Consider the following 19873-nt stretch of genomic DNA (forward strand, 5'->3'; position numbering starts at 1 on the left):
AGGCTCTATAAATGCTAACATGGTGTGAAGTGGGTGTCTCTTGACTTCAAATTTGTTTGGGCCTGGGCCCTTTTATTTATCTAAGATTAGCCAATGACCAAGTTCTTTCCAAGTTTCTATGCAGAGTATGCAAAATGAAAAGTAGTCCCACATCTTCAACCTAAAACTTAAGGGGATGTCAACAGCACCCATGCCAAGCTCTCTTTTGTGCTTAGAACTGTGGCAGGGCAGTGTCAGCTCCCATGTTGTGCTTCTATCAGGGTTAGACCTTGACTGCTCTTAGGTTGTCAGCACCTTGTCTTTCATCTCTTTAACATCTGGAGAGGCAGCTGTAACTGTTTTCTCAGATCTGGGTTTCAGCACAATAATCCATGCCATTGTTGTGCGTAGATTGGAATAACCCACATGAAGACTGTTCCTGAGGACCACACACGAATGCAGAAAGAAGCTGAATGGCAACCATAGCTCCAGGGAGCACCTTCTAATAGACCTCTAAAAATGCATTAGATTCTTATCTTCTGTGGTGCCTCAGCAGCAGTGGGAGTCAGAAGATATGTTTGTGCTAGTAGCTCACAGGCTTAAGCATACAGAAGTCAGGTTTTAAGGAACAACCTCCTCTATAACGCTCTGTTAGAAGTAACAAGACTGTTTTGTTGATTTCAGTGATTTACACAGTAAAGGAATAAAACTGATTTTAGTTACTGGGGGGAAGGCCATGGTAATTCATCCAGGTATATGGAAGATTATATAGGCATATATTATAGTTTCTTGTATATAAAACATCTGAATTTGGAGAATATCTAGCAGACTGTGGCATGTGCATAATGCCTCCAAAGAACAGACTGTGGATTTGCTTTGTGACCTCTGTGCATCTGGTCAGGGAACAAATGGTATGGATATAGATCCACCCAGAGAGGAGATCGGATGTCATGAACCGGGTTGTTTATTCTGTCTAAGAGGGGAGCATTAATGACAGTCTTCAGTTACATAGGGAGAAAGAAGCTGTAGCACAGAAGGAAAAAAACCTGCTCCGCATGTCTGTGGCAGATGGGATGAGCCGGTCTAAGGTTATGTTTTAAATGGTAGAAGCTTTCTAATAAGCAAGATTAATGAAGTACTGCTTGTAACTGTGTGTTATTATGCAACCCTCATCATTAGAGACACTTTTGAAAACAGGTTGGAGTGGACTGGTACATGCCTGGCTGGTGTTGCCCTGAAGCCAAGGAACAGGGCACTGACAAACCTATTTTTCCCATGTGTTTGTGAGCAGTTGGTCTGGTTTGTAAGTCGTGAAAGGCACAAATTGGAAGGAATAAATCTAAATCACAAGTGGGCATGAAAACACATTTTTAAATCAAATCAAATTAAAACAGCACAAGATCTTTCGAAAGTGGGTACCCTTGCTTTGGCTCAACTTCTCCACCCTTGCTGTCTGAAAGCAAATCCCCAAAAGGACGTGCAGCGGCACGCAGCATCTCATGTATGGACATGAGGTATCTCGTGGCTCACCACCCCTGGCAGGGATCCCCAGCACCTGCCCCTGGGGCACATGGGCATACAGAGTGTGCACTGTGGAGTGCGGGAGCTGCCTCTGCGCTGCCTCTCATTTCCCAAAGCGTAGTCGCTGAAAACTGAGTTCACTACGGGATCCCAGCCTAGGTGTGGCAGAAGCATGAGAAAAACAGGGGAGGAATGTGTAGAGGGGTGTAAAGGCTACTACCATAGTGAGGCCAGTGGAGGGGCTGAAAGCTGTGCTTTATCATCTGGACGTGCAGGACCACCAGTCAGAGTAATCCTTGGAGTCCTCAAACCCTTCTCTTTGCATTCTCCTCTCTCTCCTCTCAGTATGACCTTCAGCTTTTGGAGAAGAAATTTAGGAAAACTTCATTTAATGAAAAATTCTGTTTTCAACAGAACTGGGAGACCTACAGGATTTGAAGTTAAAAGGATAATGGAAAACAGAGCTGTGAAAACAGGTTTTCTGAGGACACTGCAGCCCACAACATTTTACTCCCTTCTATCAGTTTGTCCACTCATATGCCAAACAGGACTATTTTTCTTCCTGTTTTCTAATGTTACTGTCCCAGCATGATGAAACCCTGAAATCTTCAGCTTGACAGTGGTTTTTCCTTTTCCTTCCCGTGGCTTTTTACTCTGCCAAAAGCTGTGATGAAATCATCATGGATAACTGACCTTTGACTGGTGTTAGGAAGTCATCAACCCAAGAAATCCATGCTAGATCCAGGTCTGAAGCCAGATGGACAGAGATCAGAGAAACTGGAAGATAATGATGACACTGACCTCTTGGTGACCTTCCCTAAACAGCAGGTTGATAACATCAAGCATGTCTTGAAGGACGGTTCAGCCACCAACGCTTGCTTATCCTGGCTCATGCACTGCGGAGCTCGGCTGGGATAGCGAGAGCCGTCAGCTATGGCTCTGGGGGAGCTGATGATGTTAATCAGCAGCCAGTATCACCATTACCATTTGACACATGGGGTAGCTGAGTACTGAGAGGAAAATCATCCCTCAGATTACAGCATTTCTCCAGAAATCAAAAAACAGGTCTAAGCACCAGTTGTACACTGACAACACCGTCCAGCCGTTCCAGAGCACACCTGACCTAGGGTAGTAACTGACTGAGATGAAGGAAAAAAAAAGACTTGGTTCTGTTTTCCAACCCCAGCATGTTTGCCGATGTTGAATTCATAGGCACTGGGGAATCACCTGAATGATGCCCTGTGTGGGTCCCAATTTGAAACAGTCTTGATGGTCCAAACTTCACAGGCACATGAGAGAAATTTCTCATTATAACCAGGCATAGAAGGATCTCACTCAGCACACATTTATTTGAGCACACCTGGGATTTGCAGCTGTAACTCCCATTCCCACAGCCTTCCTATTACAATCATCAAAGACTCTCAAAACCAGGAAAGACAAAAGGGTGTTTTAATTCAGTTTTCCTGTTTTGGTTAGAGATGTCTAATAGTCGAGGTGGTGCTCAAGAAATTGAGCAATGCTGGTTTTAGAGTATGCTGGCATACCAGCACCCAAGGTGATGTCAAACAGGTTATCCAGGGGAGCAGTACAGCTCTGTGGAATGTCTGTCACTATAAACCACCTGGATCCACCACATTTCAAACCTGAACTACTGAAAACAGCTTACAACTGGCAAGAACAAGCAGAGGTGCCAAACTCACCTTGAATGATCTGCTTATTGCAGCGAGAGGGTGCTTCTGTCTCTTAAATACAACCTGGTTCTAAAGTTTGACCTTTTGGGAAACATTTCAAATCTAGTCATGCTCTGGTGGCATTACAAGCAACTACTTGAAGAGCTGTGTTCTTCTGTTGGAAATGCTTCATATTACAATTAGGTACGAAGTTTGTATAGGGCATGAATCACAAAAAAAAGGAATTGGAGAGCTGTGTGATGCATCATTATAATTTCTATTTACTGCATTTTATATTCCTGACTTAATTTCCTTTGCATAATTGTTTTTTTTTCCCACCTGTATTGTAGAGGCATTTAATTTTTACTTCTCTTGATTTTATGCAATTGTTAAAATAGTGCCACGTTTCACATCTGGGTAGACATTATGCCGTATCCAGTCCTGTTGATGCTTATATAATGTAGCAAGGGGAAATCACTGTGCAGAGCAGTTTAGCTTTACTATGATGCCCTCTCTATTAAGGTCAAAAATCTAACTGATTCGAGTGCTTTTGCAATTAGACCATTGTATCACTGAAATGCAAGAACTGATGTCAGTAAATTGAGGGGGGGTTAGCACTAGTTGATTTAAAAAATGCATAAATTATGAAGCTTCTGGCTCGGATAAGATTTAATGAATTATTAATCCTCATATGTCACAAATCCCATGCTCTTCATTCCCTTATGTCTGCTTATATCTATATTTGCTAGTCACCATTTTCCCCTGTAAATTAAGGGTAAATTAGGCATAAATTAGATAACAAATTTTATCCATCCCACATTTTCTTTTGTTTGACACAGATTATCATAGATCTAAATGCCAGAGAAGACAGTTATATTCATGTAATATGACCTCGTGCGGAATACAGTCACAGTGTCTTTCAGGAATTTCTAGATTAACCCCTTAACTGCTCTTTAGAGCTACAATAAGAATTTTAGATATTTGGATATTTAGATATTTTAGAAAGAAATACAGCCTTAGCTAAAAATCTCCAAGGGACAGGCAAGGCATGGCATCCTTATGCAAGTTTTTTCCAAAGTATTGCTCATGTCCTGAATAAATAAACTATCCAAATGGAGAGACAGCTGACTGTAGTGCAAAAGAGCTCTATTGTAAGCCACATAGCCCAGCTAACAACAGAGTGTCCTTGTCCTTCTGGGGCCTCCTTTACATCTGCCTTGAAGTTTCACTGTGTTTTCCTCAGCCACCACACTTGCAGTGGGGCAGCAGTGATGCTGGTAAGAAGCAGAATCCTTAGGGCATATTGTGGGGTTTAGAGCCTCAGTTCACCTTGGGTATGAATGCAATCTCTCTTGAATCTGTCCTGGTCTTTCCTCCACCCTAAAGTTTCCATGTGGAAGCTTGCATTGTTTTCAGTGTATAAACTTGGAGCACCTTAAGTGCAAAACATACGGGAAATCCTTAAACTATACCCCAGTTTTCAACTTTTATCCCATCAATAATGGGAATGTCTCGCTAATAAGGAGGTTTGATGTGTTATGTCACCCATCGGCCTTCTGAGTTACCTGCTCATCTTTTCTCCTGCAGGGACACTGGCAGCTGCTTACGGGTGTTAACCCAGGGCACAGCTGCAGCAAATGGTGCTTAGACAGGCCAGAGAAAAACTACGTACCTCAATAACCACGTGGCCACAAATCATTGTGCTGAGCATCATTACAACTTCTTATGCATGTTGTTCCAATTTTAAATTAGAGAAAACTGACACAGAGTTAATCAGGATTAATTAATCATTTTGCATGTGTGCAAGTCCAGAAGATTTGAGGGTTAAAAGAAGATATTGAGCTTTCTGATAATGTCATGTATGAGTGTCCTTACTTAGGAATAACCACTTGTGTCTTTTCTGGAATTTTCATTCATTGATTAAATAGGAAAAGAAAACCCCTTAACACCATGTGCCGGAAGTTTAGGATTTAGGACTCTTTGCCAGAGGCATAAGCTCCAGAGGAGAGATGCAACTGCACAAGAGCACATAACAATACATAGCAAATCAAGCCACAAGTGAAGCCAGCTAGTGTACCCAGATGATAGGAGCAGGAGAGTGTAAGCAGAAAGTACAACTTACCAAACTGCATTTTGGTGAGACACAAAGGTAAATTTACCTCCTGTCTAGAAAGAGCTGCAGAGGTTTCTTGTCTGGGAGCAGTTTAGATCTCTGTGCCATCCAGCCCGTGGCAGAAGGGTGCCAGCAGGATGGAGGCTGTGGCAGCACTCCAGGAACAACCCACTGAGCCATCAACAAGCTTCCAGGTGTCTGACTATTGCTTTCCTGAGTCTCATCCTGATAATCAGCTGAGCACAAGTCAGCTGAGGCCGTGGTCTGAGGTGGTATATTTTTGCTGGGAAGATAAACCTCTAAGGAGATAAATGTCTATCCAAACTAACTCCAGAAGGGGAATCAACCCATCTGACATCCCACCTTTTGATCATTTCAGGGCCACAAGTATCCCCCCATCCCTGATCATTTCAGGACCACAGCATCCCCGCCACCTACTTTTCCTCCTGGGAATCTTGCCTAGTTTTGCAGAAGATTGTACTCCCCTGCAGTGGGTTTGTTTGTCCATTCATTGATCTGAGCTACTCTGCATTCACAAACTCCCCAGATACGGGTGCTATAGAAAATAAATTGTGAACCTCTAGAACGGGCTAAAAGTAAAGAAAGATTTTCCATGAAAAAAAAAAAAAGACAACTTAGAGTACTTTTTGTTGCTGCAGAAATGTTTGGTGCACTCTTAACAACATGCTCCACAGTGTTGTACTGGAAAGAGGTAGTAAAAACATGCCAAACTTGCCCACAAAACAAACAACAAAAAAACTCAAACTCTTGCTCAGTACCTGATTTCCAATTTGTGCCCCATATGCGGCAAGAAATAAACGTACATACATCAATTGCATCTGAAAAAGTCAAACAGTGGTAGTCTGAATTATAACTTGAATGCATATTGGTGGGATGAGATGCTGATCCATTTGCACAGTAATGTGCTATATTTAAGTCACGCATCGTGGCATCTTCAAAGAGGCCAGTCATAATTATGATGGATTAGACTGCAGAGTCAGTCCTAGATGCAGTAATTGTTTCACAGATGCTGCTGATGTGACTTGAATTTCTAATGGATTATAGCTCAAGAAAACTGTGTGGAGCTTCCAAATGGCCTGGATAAAATACGGTTATGGGAAAGAGAAAAAAGACTAACTGCCACATTTAGGGAAAGGTAGATTTACTTTGAGAGGCAGAGAGTTCACCCCACAATAATTATAAAGAAGACCACAAAGACTTTTTAGGGAGCAGCCGGGTCTACTTAGTAGTAAGTTGTAAGAATATCTTCACAGTGTCCCCATTAAAACCAGTAAAAAAGGTATCACTGCCAATAATCTTTTTCCAGTTCTACATTACAAGTTATTGCTGTGATTTGTAGCTGCTTGAGGAAGATTTGTACTCGTGTGTCACTTAAGGATAGTGATACTTGGGTGTAGAAAGAGAGAGAAAGAAGTGTCATGCAAAGTCACCCTAATCCTAGATGCACATCAAAGAATGCAAATCTGGCACTTTTAATGGATGAATGGACTTTGTACTTTAACCAAATTATTCCCATGTTCTTTGCAATATCTAATGCCAGTGCTTTTTACTGGAAATGATCAGATTTTGGGGGAACTGGTTGACTCATACCATGAAGTCTTTAAGAATACTGTGAATAATAGCCCATGTCACACACTGAAGATAACCTTGTGGGTTTTGAGGACAGCAGGAACCAAGACTCTTCTCTGGACCACAGATGTGCTCCTTTGAGGGATTTGCAAGTTAAGTTTAGAGAAGTTGGGGAGCCCCCACTTGTAAACAAAAAGATATTTTTACCTATTAGTAAGGAGTTGAAAAGAAAGATTGCCTGGGAATTTTCAGAAGGCATTAAGTTGCAGCCCACAGGGTACACCAGAACACAAGCAGCAAGGCAGACTTTGAGGGCCAGGGAAAGTTTCTCACGGCTCACTCGCACAGACCAAAACTTTTTAAAAATAACTAAACCTTTTAGAAGCAGCTTGACAGCACAGTGTTAATTACTATGGTGCCTTTATTTCATTTCATACTTGCGAAATACAGCAGCCCACACACTTGTGTCTGAGTTGCGGTTCACCTGCAATTTTTAGGTATGAAAGGTGTGAAGGCAAAGAATGGCTTCCAAATTAGGCTGACATTTTACTTTTGAGACACTCTGGGAGCATCATTCTGCTGCCTGGCCTAGAATGACACATCAGAGGAATCCTTTTCACACTGCTTTCTGCTAAGCCCGGAACATCATCTCCCTGGGAAAGCTCCAAAGACTCATGTCTTGTGGTACTACAAAGCTAGGATGGGAAATATACTGAAATATATCTAGAAGGGAAGGAGCCTTCCTTACCTTGTCAAAAAAATAGGCAAGATCGACAAACATTCTTTTCCATCTCCCTGTTCTTAGCTTTCCCTGCAAAAAACTCTGTTTTAAAGTACCGTTGCAGAGAGAACTTCTCTACTTCTGTCTTACAAAACATAAATCCAGTAAAGAAAGAAAACAAACAAAAAAAAAAACTTCAAGAGGTCAAAAGTAAATCTATAAACGAGTCTGGGACATGGAGGAAGTGAATACAGGTCATCATACTGGTGCTTACCAGTCAAAATGTACATTTGAATTGTCCTGCTGCTGCAATCAGAGCTGCAAGCAGAGGGGATTCTGCTGGATGAAATTAATTTCATTAATTAGTATTACTTTTTAAAGCATTTTAAAATCATATTACTCAACAATAAGGCAATATTGCACTGAAAACTATAAATTACATTTAAATAACATTTAAAATTACATTTTAATAGCATAAAAAATAGTAATGTAGAATAAATACATAAGCAGAGCAACCATGATGGGAGAATTTTTTTCAGTTTAGTAGCTCTTCCTATGTCGTGGCAATACCAGCCACGTGTAGTGTTCCTCCTGACTTGGCAGTCCAGCCAGAGATGTGATAATGGAGGACCATTCAGATTCCCCTTTATGCAAACTAAAAATAAAAAGCTTCAGAACAAAGCCATTTACATGTCCACATTTTTTCTGTGCAACCTCACATCTCTTAAGACCCACTGCTAGTCTGTCTTCTGTCATTTGTGACTGGTTGAGAGCCATAAAGCCAACAATTAATAAATTACAAGCAGAGTCAAACAAGGGCTTTATCTACGTTAACTGGGACTGTGAATCCTGGGAAGATCCATGGGAACAGGATTAGCTTGTCATTATATGGAATTTGTTGACTGCACATTGTCAGTACTTCTATCCAGCTAAAACCTTCATTTTGTAAATAAAATATAAAGAGTATATGAGAAAATGGGATTTCCCATCCAAACAAAGAAGAAAAAGACCGTAGCTTCACAGCTGTTCAAAACCCAAATGCATAGTTTAAGCCATGCGTGATGTCTATATGTAAATGTTAAAGGATATTAATACCTGAAAAAATACCACTTCCACCAAACCTTTCAGAAATCACTCAGTTTGTTTCTGTCAACACTTACCAAGGTGTTGATGAACTGTAAGAGTTCCTGTGGACAGCAGTCAAGCATGGCTTTTTCTAATGTGTACGGTGCCACTCGCATGCTCTTTAGGAATGCCACTTTTAAAAGACCCTTTCAGACAGCTGAGGACAGAAAAAAAAGAACATTTTCGCCTCTAACTGACAAACTTGGTGGCAATAATCCTTCAAGTCAGACAAAAGAGGTTTGGCACACTTAATCGGAATGAAGGGATTAGCACCAAGTCTGGGATCCATGGTTTCAGCATGACTTTCTGCCTTACCAAGGGCAAAATGTGATGACAGACAAGTCTTTGCAAATCATTCAAAAGCAGAGAATATTTTTTGCACCGTTACGAGATATTTTTTCTGATAAAATGTCTGCTTGTGTATTAAATGGCAGTAAGGAAGCCCTTCTGTATTTTCACTCTCTTTTCATCTTGAAGAATAAGTCTTTAAGAAAAAGGGAGGTGTGGGGCTGCAAAATGCAATAGGATAGTGAAACACTCCTCAGGAGAGCCTGCGAGCTCACGTTGTGTATGGCAGCTGGTCAGGGCATCGGGTGCTTGAATGCTGCGGGAATTGTTGGTAACCGGCTGTCCATCAATGGAAACTAAAACTGACCTGGATTCTCTCCCGTTTCTTCTCTCCCTCAGATACATTCGGAGGGTAGCCTTGTGGATGGCCCCGGAGCAGGCCAGATGGAACAGGACAGAACCAACCATGTTGACGGCAATAGATTGAGTCCATTTCTAATACCGCAGCCTTCTCACGCGTGCCAGCCGGAGCCTTCCGCAGTGAAGCTACAGAATGGAAGTCCAGCAGCAGAGAGGCCTGGAGTCGAAGTAAACGGAGACCACAAGCCGCTATTCATTAAAAGCAACTACGGAGTGCCCCACCCGAAGGAAAGTCCAAACAACCGCGTGAGCCCCGACCTTTTACAAGACAAGAAAGTATATTCCAAATATATGCAAAATGGTGGGATAAAACGCACTTTTAGTGAGCCCTCTCTGTATGGACTTCATGAGAGCAAGAAAGTGAAACAAGACAAAGAGGTAAACGGAGAAAAAGCTGAGCCAGAGGATAATAGTGAAAAACCAAACGTCTCCAATTGTTACAGTGAGAAGAAACCTGAAAGTTTTACAAGACAAGAAAATGAAGCTTCAGATTTGATACCGTCTACAAGATACAGCAGTGTTGGTTCAGAAAACCCTCATGACCTCCTGATTCAGGATGAGCAGGAGCAGGAAAACATTCATTGCCACAACAGGGACATTGTCTTACTACTTAAGAACAAGGCAGTGCCAATGCCTAATGGTGCTACAGTTTCTGCCTCTTCCATGGAAAGCATGCGTGGTGAACTCCTGGAGAAAACACTGTCTCAATATTATCCAGAACATGTTTCCATAGCAATGCAGAAGAACACATCTCATATCGATGCCATTACCAGTCAGGCTACTAATGAGTTGTCCTATGAGACAACGCATTCATCCCATACCTCAGGGCAGATCACTTCCCCACAGACCTCAAACTCTGAGCTGCCTCAAGTGCCAGCTGTAGTGGTTACTGAGGTCTACAACACAGAAGACTCCAGTAAACCACCTGTATTGCCAGGTAGCTGTTTGCTTCAGAGACCAGAACTACAGCTACAGGAACAGATTCCAGGCTATGATCCACACCAGTTACCCGTAGGAAGCAGTAACATTCATGGAAGCATAGGGCAGGTTCCCAACCAAGACCTCTCTTTAAGTTCCAGCAGTAACCTGCAAGCTCAGAGCACCACTCTGGAAAGGTACTCTGAGCAAGCAGAAAATAATGGTGCTTTCTTTACACAGAACTCAACGTTTCACAAAGATTCCTCCACTCCTCCTGCTCCAGAAATGAACAGTGCACTGTCTGCTGTGGTGCAAGTAGGACACCGTTCCTATGACAGCAGATGTGATGAAACTCTTCCTGGGAGGATAAAGAATGAAGGACATCAGGAGGGACCAATGTCAGAAAGTCCCAGCCTCAGCCAACAACAACTTCACCCTCAGCAGAGACTTCTGCAGCAGGCACAAACGTCACAACAAGGTGTCAGTGAAAGCAACCCACAAGGTGCTGTGCCCGCCTCAATCCAGCAGCGCCCCGAAGAAGTGACGCTGGCGTCAGAACCTCCCCTCCAAAACCTGCACGCGCGCAGAACTGAGGGTGAGCTGCAACAACACTATCAGCATTTCCCAGGACAGAGAGAACCTGAGACTCCTCCCGACAAAGAAAAGGACCAAGTGAAAGAGCCTGTCCAACAGGCTCAACATTATTCAAAACCAGCCTGGATAGAACTGGTTTCCACACAGTTCCGCCAGAGAGAGCCTCCCCAAAAGCCCAGCGAAGCATTACTGCGATCAATTCTTCAGTGCCAGCCAAACACAGCCCAGGCAGTCTACACAAAACAGTATGCTGGAAGTCCTGATTCATTAAAGGGGCCTTCAGGACAGCCCCGCAGCCAGAAGATAATGCAACAGGAACAACTTCCTTCGCTGCACAAAAGCGAGAGCTCCCAGCTGCAGCCGCATCCCCCAGCTGACCAGCAGCTGCCGTTCCAGAAACACTCACCGCAGCCACAGCTCACAAAGGTGGATTCCCTGCTCAAGTCCCAAGTGCAGCAACACCCTCCTCAGCAGCTCCATTTCCAGGAAAGACCAGAAAAACAACAAGCCGAACAGCCTTTAGGAGCCCCCTTGAAACAGCAGCACTTGAATCCCCAGCCCGGGGAAAATGGGCAGTTCTTGCATTCACACATTTTGCAACAGATGCTTCAGAAACAGACACATCAGGTGCAATTGCCATGTAGTCCGCAGATAACTTCAAAGCAGCAGCAGTCTCTGCAAATGAAAAACAAAGAACTGCCCCGAACCGTATCCCACTCCCACACCAATGCTGAGCAGCTTCTAGACAGGCCATCCTTCAATCAGTTTAAAGCAGAGGAATGTTTCCAAACCGGGAATAAGTACATGAAATCAAACGCATTCCCTCTGCCTAACCCTCAGCTTGGCCTGGAGCAGGTGCACACCATGAACAGCAAAGCTCCCCTGTACCCTCAGAAGGCAAAGGCTAGTCTCCAGCACCCATGCCCAAACAACATGCACTTGGTTTCCGAGAAGAAAGGAAGCGCCGCCAATGTAGAACGCTTTGGAGCCAACAAAATGCAGGACTTGCAACATGTTCAGTATTTTTCAAATGACTTGACCGCAAAGCAAGATGTGAATCACTGTTTTCAAGAACAAGAGCAACAGACGCAACAAGCCTCAGTTTTACAGCTACCGCCACTCCAACCATCACAACGCTATGGTGCTAGTCTGAACCAAGACCTCCCGAGCAAACAAGCTCCACAGATTCCTCAGCAGTACTTACCCCACAGCCAAACTGCCCCACACTCCCAAGACCAGAGAGGCTGTCACTTGCAGTCCCAGAACCCTAAAGATTTTCAAAAGCACGCTGCTCTAAGGTGGCACCTCCTGCAAAAACAGGAGCAGCAAGCATACCAGCAGCCCAAAACCGAGATTGGTCCCAGTGCAGCACGCAAGCCTATCAAAACTGAGGCTGGCACAAAGTCTAATGCCTGCATGCGCCCATCAGCTGGACAGCTGGAAAACAAAATGTGGAAAAAAACAATTAAACAAGAGAATCAGCACTTTGGCTGTGAGAACATGCAACAAAAGAGCATCATTGAGACAATGGAACAGCAGCTAAAACAGATACAGGTCAAATCACTGTTTGATCATAAGACTTTTACTCTCAAATCACCCAAACATGTGAAGGTTGAAACAGCAGGCCCTATTACCATCCTGTCAAGAAATACCAGTGCTGCAGATTTTGACACTCAGACTCCAATCTTAGATCAGCAAGCAAACTTGTCTGCTGAGAAAACCCCGACCAAAAGAACAGCTGGAACTGTTCTCAATAATTTTTTAGACTCACCTTCCAAGTTATTGGATACTCCTGTAAAAAATTTATTGGACACACCTGCCAAAACCCAGTATGATTTCCCATCTTGCAGCTGTGTTGGTAAGTGCTGAGATGTACTAAAAATGTACTAGTTCACAGGAAGGAAATGAGCCTTCAAGTTGGGATCATGGGGTTAGTTGGATGTTTTTGTTGGAAGATTTTTTGGTTTTTTTTTTTTTTAGAATAGTAATTAGTGAAGACTTATAAAATTAGAATTTTATACACTTATGCCTACTCCACTTACCAACCCTACACATGGGCCCTTTCTCATTTCATGAAGCAAATACCTATTTGAGTTTTCAGTCAGAATGCTTATGGCCTCACACCCATTCTCCTTGAGCAGTAGACACATAATAACAACATAACAAAATAAAGCAGAAGGAAGCAAAGTAGAGCGATAGGCGTGGCCCCATAGCCTGAGCTTTCATAATACTGACACTGCACACAGCCAGGTCCAACAGGCAGTTTCAGAGTCTAGTGGATAAACTATTCAGGCTGAGACAAAAGGTTCAGCAACAAAAAGGGGGGAGAGGGGAAGGAAAATAAAAATCCTTGTTATAGTTTCAGTTACTTGGATTTTGTACCAACTGTAAAAGAGGAAAGTTGGATCAATGCTCCTCCAGAATTGCAAAATGGACCTTGTTTGGGGCTGTGTCTCAGAGATGATCCATGGGAACAAAAACAGGAGATAGTGTATTTCCAAAGCTACCAGGAAGAAAACTGGAAGCCAAATCCTTGCTGTTCCTTCTTGTTTTATAAGAAACAACCTCTAAAATTTAGTTTTTTAAAAAACACAGTTGTTTGTTGGGGTTTTTTTTTTTATAGTTTCTCCCATATAGTTGGCACAAGTTTTCTGGGAATCATTTCCATTGCTGTTTCCTATCAATACTTGTCCCTAGGAAGATGAAATTAAGCCATTCCCCCACTGACATGTTCAAGTTTATAGCATGCCTGTGTCATGCTTCTTGAGCCTGTGTATCAGGAGCAGCACCACCTCGTCCAGCCCTTGGAGTTAGCATGGCAGAAAACATAAAGGCAGCATTCAGACATCAGTCAGCACAGCTCCACCTCCTGATCCCAAGCAGAGCGTGGCCATTTCTTTCTTGCTGCTGGAGCCTGCCTCCTGGTATCAAACCAAACATATAGCATGTATTGTGACTGCTGGCATGGTCCTACCTACACACAGAAAACTGAGGCCACATTCTTAGCATACAAGCATTTTGACCAAGCCTTGTGCAGGATTTCTTTCAGCAAACTTTGTTTTTTCTCATTTCACAGTCTTTCCGTGGGTGGCAGGAATTCACTGTGTAACCTTACCAGCCACTTTCTCCAGCTGTAGGTTCCTACACTGTTAACATGTCTGCTGAAAAACAAGTACTGTACAGCTCAGTAACGTCAATATTTACCAATGGTATCCCATTTATCCTCCTTTTTAGATACTGGGAGAGGAGGAAGTGGGAGAAGGAGAAACAATTGTTTGTTGATAACAGGAAAACGCCTTTTGAATTTCAGTGCAGAGCCTGAGACGTGAAATGACTGTTTGTGCTAGCAAAGGGCACACAGTCCCTATCACAGCTGTTTGCACGATTAGCCATGTGCTTTGCATGTCTTGTACAAATTGCATGGGCACACTTCAGACCTCAGGGTTTGAAAACTCTGACCCCAGACCCACACAGCGGTATTCCAACAAGCTAGATGTAAGCTTTGCATTGTGACATTTTTACATTAAAGAATTAAGCTTCAAAGTAATAACCCTTTATTTTGTTTTAAACAGAGCAAATTATTGAAAAAGATGAAGGTCCTTTCTATACCCATCTAGGAGCCGGTCCTAATGTGGCAGCTATTAGAGAAATCATGGAAGAAAGGTAATTAGTGCAAAGGCACAGAGCAAATTAACGTTTATCCTTTTGTGGGTGTCAGAATTTTTCCAGCTTTTGCACATAAAGAAATAAACAACTGCAAATCAAGTAATTACTTGTAGGCTCAGCTCCTCCAGTGTTGCCAACATGACGCACTGTGCTATTCACCAGAGAGTCACAATATTTGACAGGGCTAATAGTCTGCTGGCTGGCACAGGCTGCACACTCTGAGACAGACGCCAGCAAACCCCAAGCCGGAACAAGTATTCACCAGCCTGCCAAGCAGGACGGTTGGCAATGGCTGCACAAGCAGGCATGGAGCTGGTGGTTCCCTCTGGGCAGGGGAATGCCAGAATGGAGAGGGAGGATGAAGAGCCGAACACCAGACTTCAACATTAGTTCCCCCTCACTGAATTACTAAATATATAATACAGCCCTAAAGGGCTAAATCTGGCTCGGTCACGTCCAGAGGAGTGCCACAAAATTGCTGGGCAGGATTTCAGCCCAAGAATCGATAAGTGGTTTTGTGAAAAAACATCCCCCTTCCTTGTAGTATTGCACAAACCCAGTCTTATCTTGATTGTGAACAATCCCTGTTATCATGTTGCATCCCGTGATGTATTTGTTACATCAGTGCCAACCAAATCAGGAATTTTTAAAGACACAGAATAGATACGTGATCTGTGCTATTTAAAAAACATGCATAAGTGCAAAAACCACCAGCCTTTCTAAGGTATTTAAATCAAAAGCTGTCAGAAAAGTGACTTCTGCCCTGTGAATTCTGCATTACTTGTAGCTTTTGGTGGGCACACAGTAATGACCAGATTTTTAGAGGTATCTGGGAATTCAGTTCCCCTCTGAACAAAGAAGCAAACAAAAAACTTCAGTAAGTCGGAGACAGGTGGGAACCTGTACCTTAAAAATCTGGACTCCAGAACTGCTGAAGCTCCAGCTAGTTGCAAGAAGCAAAAGCAAGTGGGCATTACTGCAGTGCTGTGTCTGAGCTAAGGGGCACCATTTCTTAGCAAGGTCTGTTGGCTTGGCTCATCACTGTACAACCACGGGCCACTTGGAGCCTGTTAAACCCTTCAGATTAAACCCTTCAGATTACCTTTAAGTCCCAAGTCCCCAGTCCCCAACATGCATTACTCTTAAGTCCCAAGGTCCTGTCTCTTTCGGAGTGCTTCCTTCCCTGTGACTCCTGGGCAGGGCTTGCCCCAATAATTGTTTTTAGCTTTGAGAGCAGCTCAGATGCATGTAAACTACATAAATCAGCTTCCTTCTGTGAGAGGACAGTGAACACCGACTCTCTGGAGAAGCTCTTTACAATTTGTTATCTCCAGAGCTCTCACTGACTGGTTAATTCTTTAGTATTTACAAATAATAAAAAAGAGGAAAGTCATTCATGTCATAACATCAATTATTAGAGATGAAATTATTTTAATTTTTTTTTACTTTGGAATGTAATTTTTCGTCCTTAATATTGACTTCACTTTTTTTCTTTTTTTTTTTTTTCCATTTTATTTCATGTTGGCAGAAGGAAATCCTGAGAGACTATAGATAGCATGCATCTTCTCAGCCAGGTTCAGGACAGTCTAGCAGCTGCCACTTGAACAATGGCTAGTTTTCAGCTGTTCACATGGTATGAACGGTGTAATTCCCTGACAGAAGGGCTCCAGAACTTCTCAACAGTTAATTTTGTATCTCTAAGGAAAAAAAAAAAAATAAAAAGAGCCTTCACTATAAAGATATGTGTGCAATTGGTGACACTAATCACAACTGAAGCACTTTTCACCTGGCTTCCCTTGAATATGGATTGACTTTTAAGGTATCAGCATTGCTAAGCAAACCAGGATTTGGATTTAGACTTTTGATTAATATTTTAGCTATACCAGAACTAATTTCTTGCAGAATCCACAGTGGATATGTACATTTTACCTCTTCCTTCTCCCAATTCCTCCTTCATGCTCAGTGAGTTTTGCTCCAGTTCTAAAGCCAATCAGCTTTTGCCTGAAAGCAAGCATGGCAAACATCAGGCACAGATTCCTTTGTGACAGTTGAAAATATTTGAGACAAAGTCCATTTCATTTCCAGTGTGTAATGTACAACATATTTCTATAGAGGCATCTTCACAGTTGTCCTGCAATGCAGATTAAAAAACTGATAGAAAATGTTAAGATTTAAAAATGTTTTTTTTAATGTGGTTAATTAAAGAAGCAAATAAATACTAATATCCAAGCCTAAGTAGGAAAAAGTGACCTAACAGTTGCCTGCAGAACACGTGTACTACAACTAGATTTTATTTGTATAATTTCCTGTGACACTGAAACTTCACAATAAGATCACATCTAAAAATTAGCATTTTTCATTTCCTTGACAGGACAAAGCTTTAAATACAAATATTGGCCCTTAAATATGTCACCAAGATTTTAGTGCAAAAACAAGAGGGGAAAAAAGGTCAGAAGTTCCCAAGGCATCATTAAATGGCTGCATAACAGGAAGGATCTATCTTGACTGCTCTATAGGTAACAGGCAAAGAACAAGGAGACTGAGGGATTTAGTCCTCACTCTTGGCTATTAAATAGAAAAAGGTAACGCCAATGAGAGTGGCAGAATTCAAGAAATGGTGATGGAAGTGCAGTCTGCCCAGTCCCCAACATGCAGCTGAGTCTGTGACACTCAGTAATTCACAGCTCAGTCTGTAACGCTGCAGTCACTGCACTTTCTGTCTCTTGGCCTCCCCTGAGACCTGAGATGCAAACAGCCCAGAAGGTCTGACACTTGTTACCGAGTCAAGATTTGCCTCACTTGGTGTTTGCGACATATTTCCACCTGGTCCATTAGAGGACACGGAAGCCAGATCCCATTTGCTCTGGGTAAGAGCTCTCCTTGCACATGGAGCTGGATTCTGCCTTGACAGCATAACCACCCTGACTAAATGCTTCAGCGAGAGCTGAGCTTGCCCACTAAAAGACACACACAAATGGCATCATTTGAGGGCACCTTGGGATCCTAACTGGAGTATAGAAGTTGGGTAGAAGTAAATAAGTAACAATTTATGAGCAGATGATGAAGTAAATAAAATAGATAGGATGCAAATTAATCATGACTTAACTGATTCACTTTATCTAAGCCAGAAACAAGCACAGAAAATCAGCAGAGTGACTACTGCATGCCAGTTGTTCCATGACAACCTAATTATGTACATGTCAGAGAAAAAGCTTTCACCCAGAAATGAAAGAAAATATAAAATTCCTCTCCAAAATAGGTATTTTTTTTAAATCCACTTTTCAAAATGTCATCTATAACAAGTGCTCTAAAGAAATGGTTAAAAAGTTTGGGAATATTCATGTAATATTGAAAATTTTTACCCATACATGTGATGTATAAAGACATTTGCCTCTCTTAATGTATCAATACACTACTCTAATAAAATCAGCAAGATAAACCACACTGCACACCTTTCCCTGTAATTCATAGTTTATTTTTTGAAGACAAGACTGGCAAATGTGCTCCATCTTTTCAGTGTTCATACAGAACCAAATGAATCTGCTTATTGTACATATTTTTTTGTTTGTTTAAGATTTGGACAGAAGGGTAAAGCTATAAGGATTGAGAGGGTTGTCTACACTGGGAAAGAAGGCAAAAGTTCTCAAGGATGTCCGATTGCTAAATGGGTAAGTGATGTACACAAATTAATCTAGTTCAGTATGATGGTTCACGTAAGCTGACAGCAGTGACATGGCCTTCTGTAAGCTGACACTATGAAACTCAGAATAGCTCAATGGCAGCACTACTACAGGGTGCCTGTAGCCTGCTCCCACCCACCTCTCACTCTGTTTACTTGTTGCATGGAGAACAGCGAGAATAAAATTTGGCTTGAAGGTATGAAACCTAAGAAAGAAGGCAACTTTTGCTTAGATTTGAGATTCACAACACCAGACATCTGCATTGCTGTTTAATTTTAGCTTACAAGTAAGTCCAGTAAATGCACACTGTAATGTTTTTATAAAATAGGGTGTTTTAAAATACTCCCAGTTTGAGAGAGGTGTTAGGACATCCTCTTGTCAAACACTGTTGTACTTTGGCACAAATTACTGAGCGGTTTGGATCGGCTGGGGAAAGACAAGATGAGGAAAAACTGATACATTATTATAATCTTTATGCCTGCCAGACTGCACCTTTTTTTTTCAGAAATGCTCTTATTGCTTATGCTACTGGAAGGATCCTGTTTTATTTGAGAAACATCTACTGCTTTGCTCTCATCACTGTAATGTCTGTATGTAGTAAGAGCAAGTCCCAAAACTGTGAGGTTGATCACAAATTTAGCTGTTTAAGTTTGGAAGGGGAGGGAGCTTCCATGTCCAGTTCCTGCCTCTAAGCACAGGTGTCCACCCACCATCCAACTCTCTGCAGGGAGACACCTCACTACTCACTTCCTTTTGCTCACCAATCAGACTGGACCACAACCATAACACAGATTCAGGAGAGTATTCCTGCAGAATCAGAGCAAGGGCAATACCTTTACAAAGCTGTTTTCCACCACAGCTTTCCATGCCATCAGTCAACCTCTTAGAGTCAGCTTCATTAAACAGAAAGGGTAGCCCTGGCCCACATCACGAAGTGCCAGAAACAAAGAGGAAGACAAAAGTAGAAGTAATGTCCCCACACACACACTGATGCTGAGGTTTCCTACTCCTGCTCTTCCCATTAAGAAATGCACCATTTGTGTTGGGGCTCTGGGGTGTGTGTTGCTGTGCATGCAGGTAGTCCGCAGAAGCAGTCCGGAGGAAAAGCTACTCTGCTTGGTGCGCGAGCGAGCAGGCCACACGTGTGAGACAGCCGTGATCGTGATTCTCATCCTGGTCTGGGAGGGAATCCCAACAAGCCTGGCTGACAAGCTCTACTCCGAACTCACGGACACCCTGAGGAAGTACGGCACGCTCACGAACCGGCGGTGCGCCCTAAACGAAGAGTAAGTGGAGCAGAGGGGGTGCTCACCAAACCTGCAGCCCCATCGTTGTGCTATTACCCTGAAACACGTATAACCTTCCCAGCTATTTCAGGTGGTCTGAAAGCCCGCAAACCTTGCAAGAAGAGCAAAATGAACATTCCTATAAATAGGGAAAAACATCTTCCCAGACTTGTGAAGCATCTCGGCAGAGGCCAGGATAGCAGATATTTCAACCCTGAAATAAAAGCTAGATGCACTAAATCATACTGTAAGCCTACGGAAGCCAGCCTCAATCTAAGGAAATTGCACTGTATCGTTTTCCC

At 42.6% G+C, this 19873-nt stretch overlaps 1 protein-coding gene across 4 annotated transcripts in view; it reads left to right on the forward strand.

Annotated features, from left to right (window-relative positions):
* The window catches only part of TET2 (tet methylcytosine dioxygenase 2), a 69858-nt gene that overhangs the window by 38170 nt on the left and 11815 nt on the right, over nucleotides 1–19873 (forward strand). For all 4 annotated transcript variants that reach the window (XM_027890499.1, XM_027890500.1, XM_027890502.1 and 1 more), the window contains 4 exons: nucleotides 9407–12797; nucleotides 14512–14602; nucleotides 18180–18273; nucleotides 19363–19571. In XM_027890499.1, coding sequence (XP_027746300.1) covers nucleotides 9407–12797; nucleotides 14512–14602; nucleotides 18180–18273; nucleotides 19363–19571 — 3785 coding nt within the window. The remainder of the gene's footprint in view (nucleotides 1–9406; nucleotides 12798–14511; nucleotides 14603–18179; nucleotides 18274–19362; nucleotides 19572–19873) is intronic.

Source organism: Empidonax traillii, unplaced genomic scaffold (assembly GCF_003031625.1).
Source record: "Empidonax traillii isolate 1590-97213 ecotype Southwest subspecies unplaced genomic scaffold, ASM303162v1 scaffold290:size645333, whole genome shotgun sequence".
Taxonomy (NCBI): Eukaryota; Metazoa; Chordata; class Aves; order Passeriformes; family Tyrannidae; genus Empidonax; species Empidonax traillii.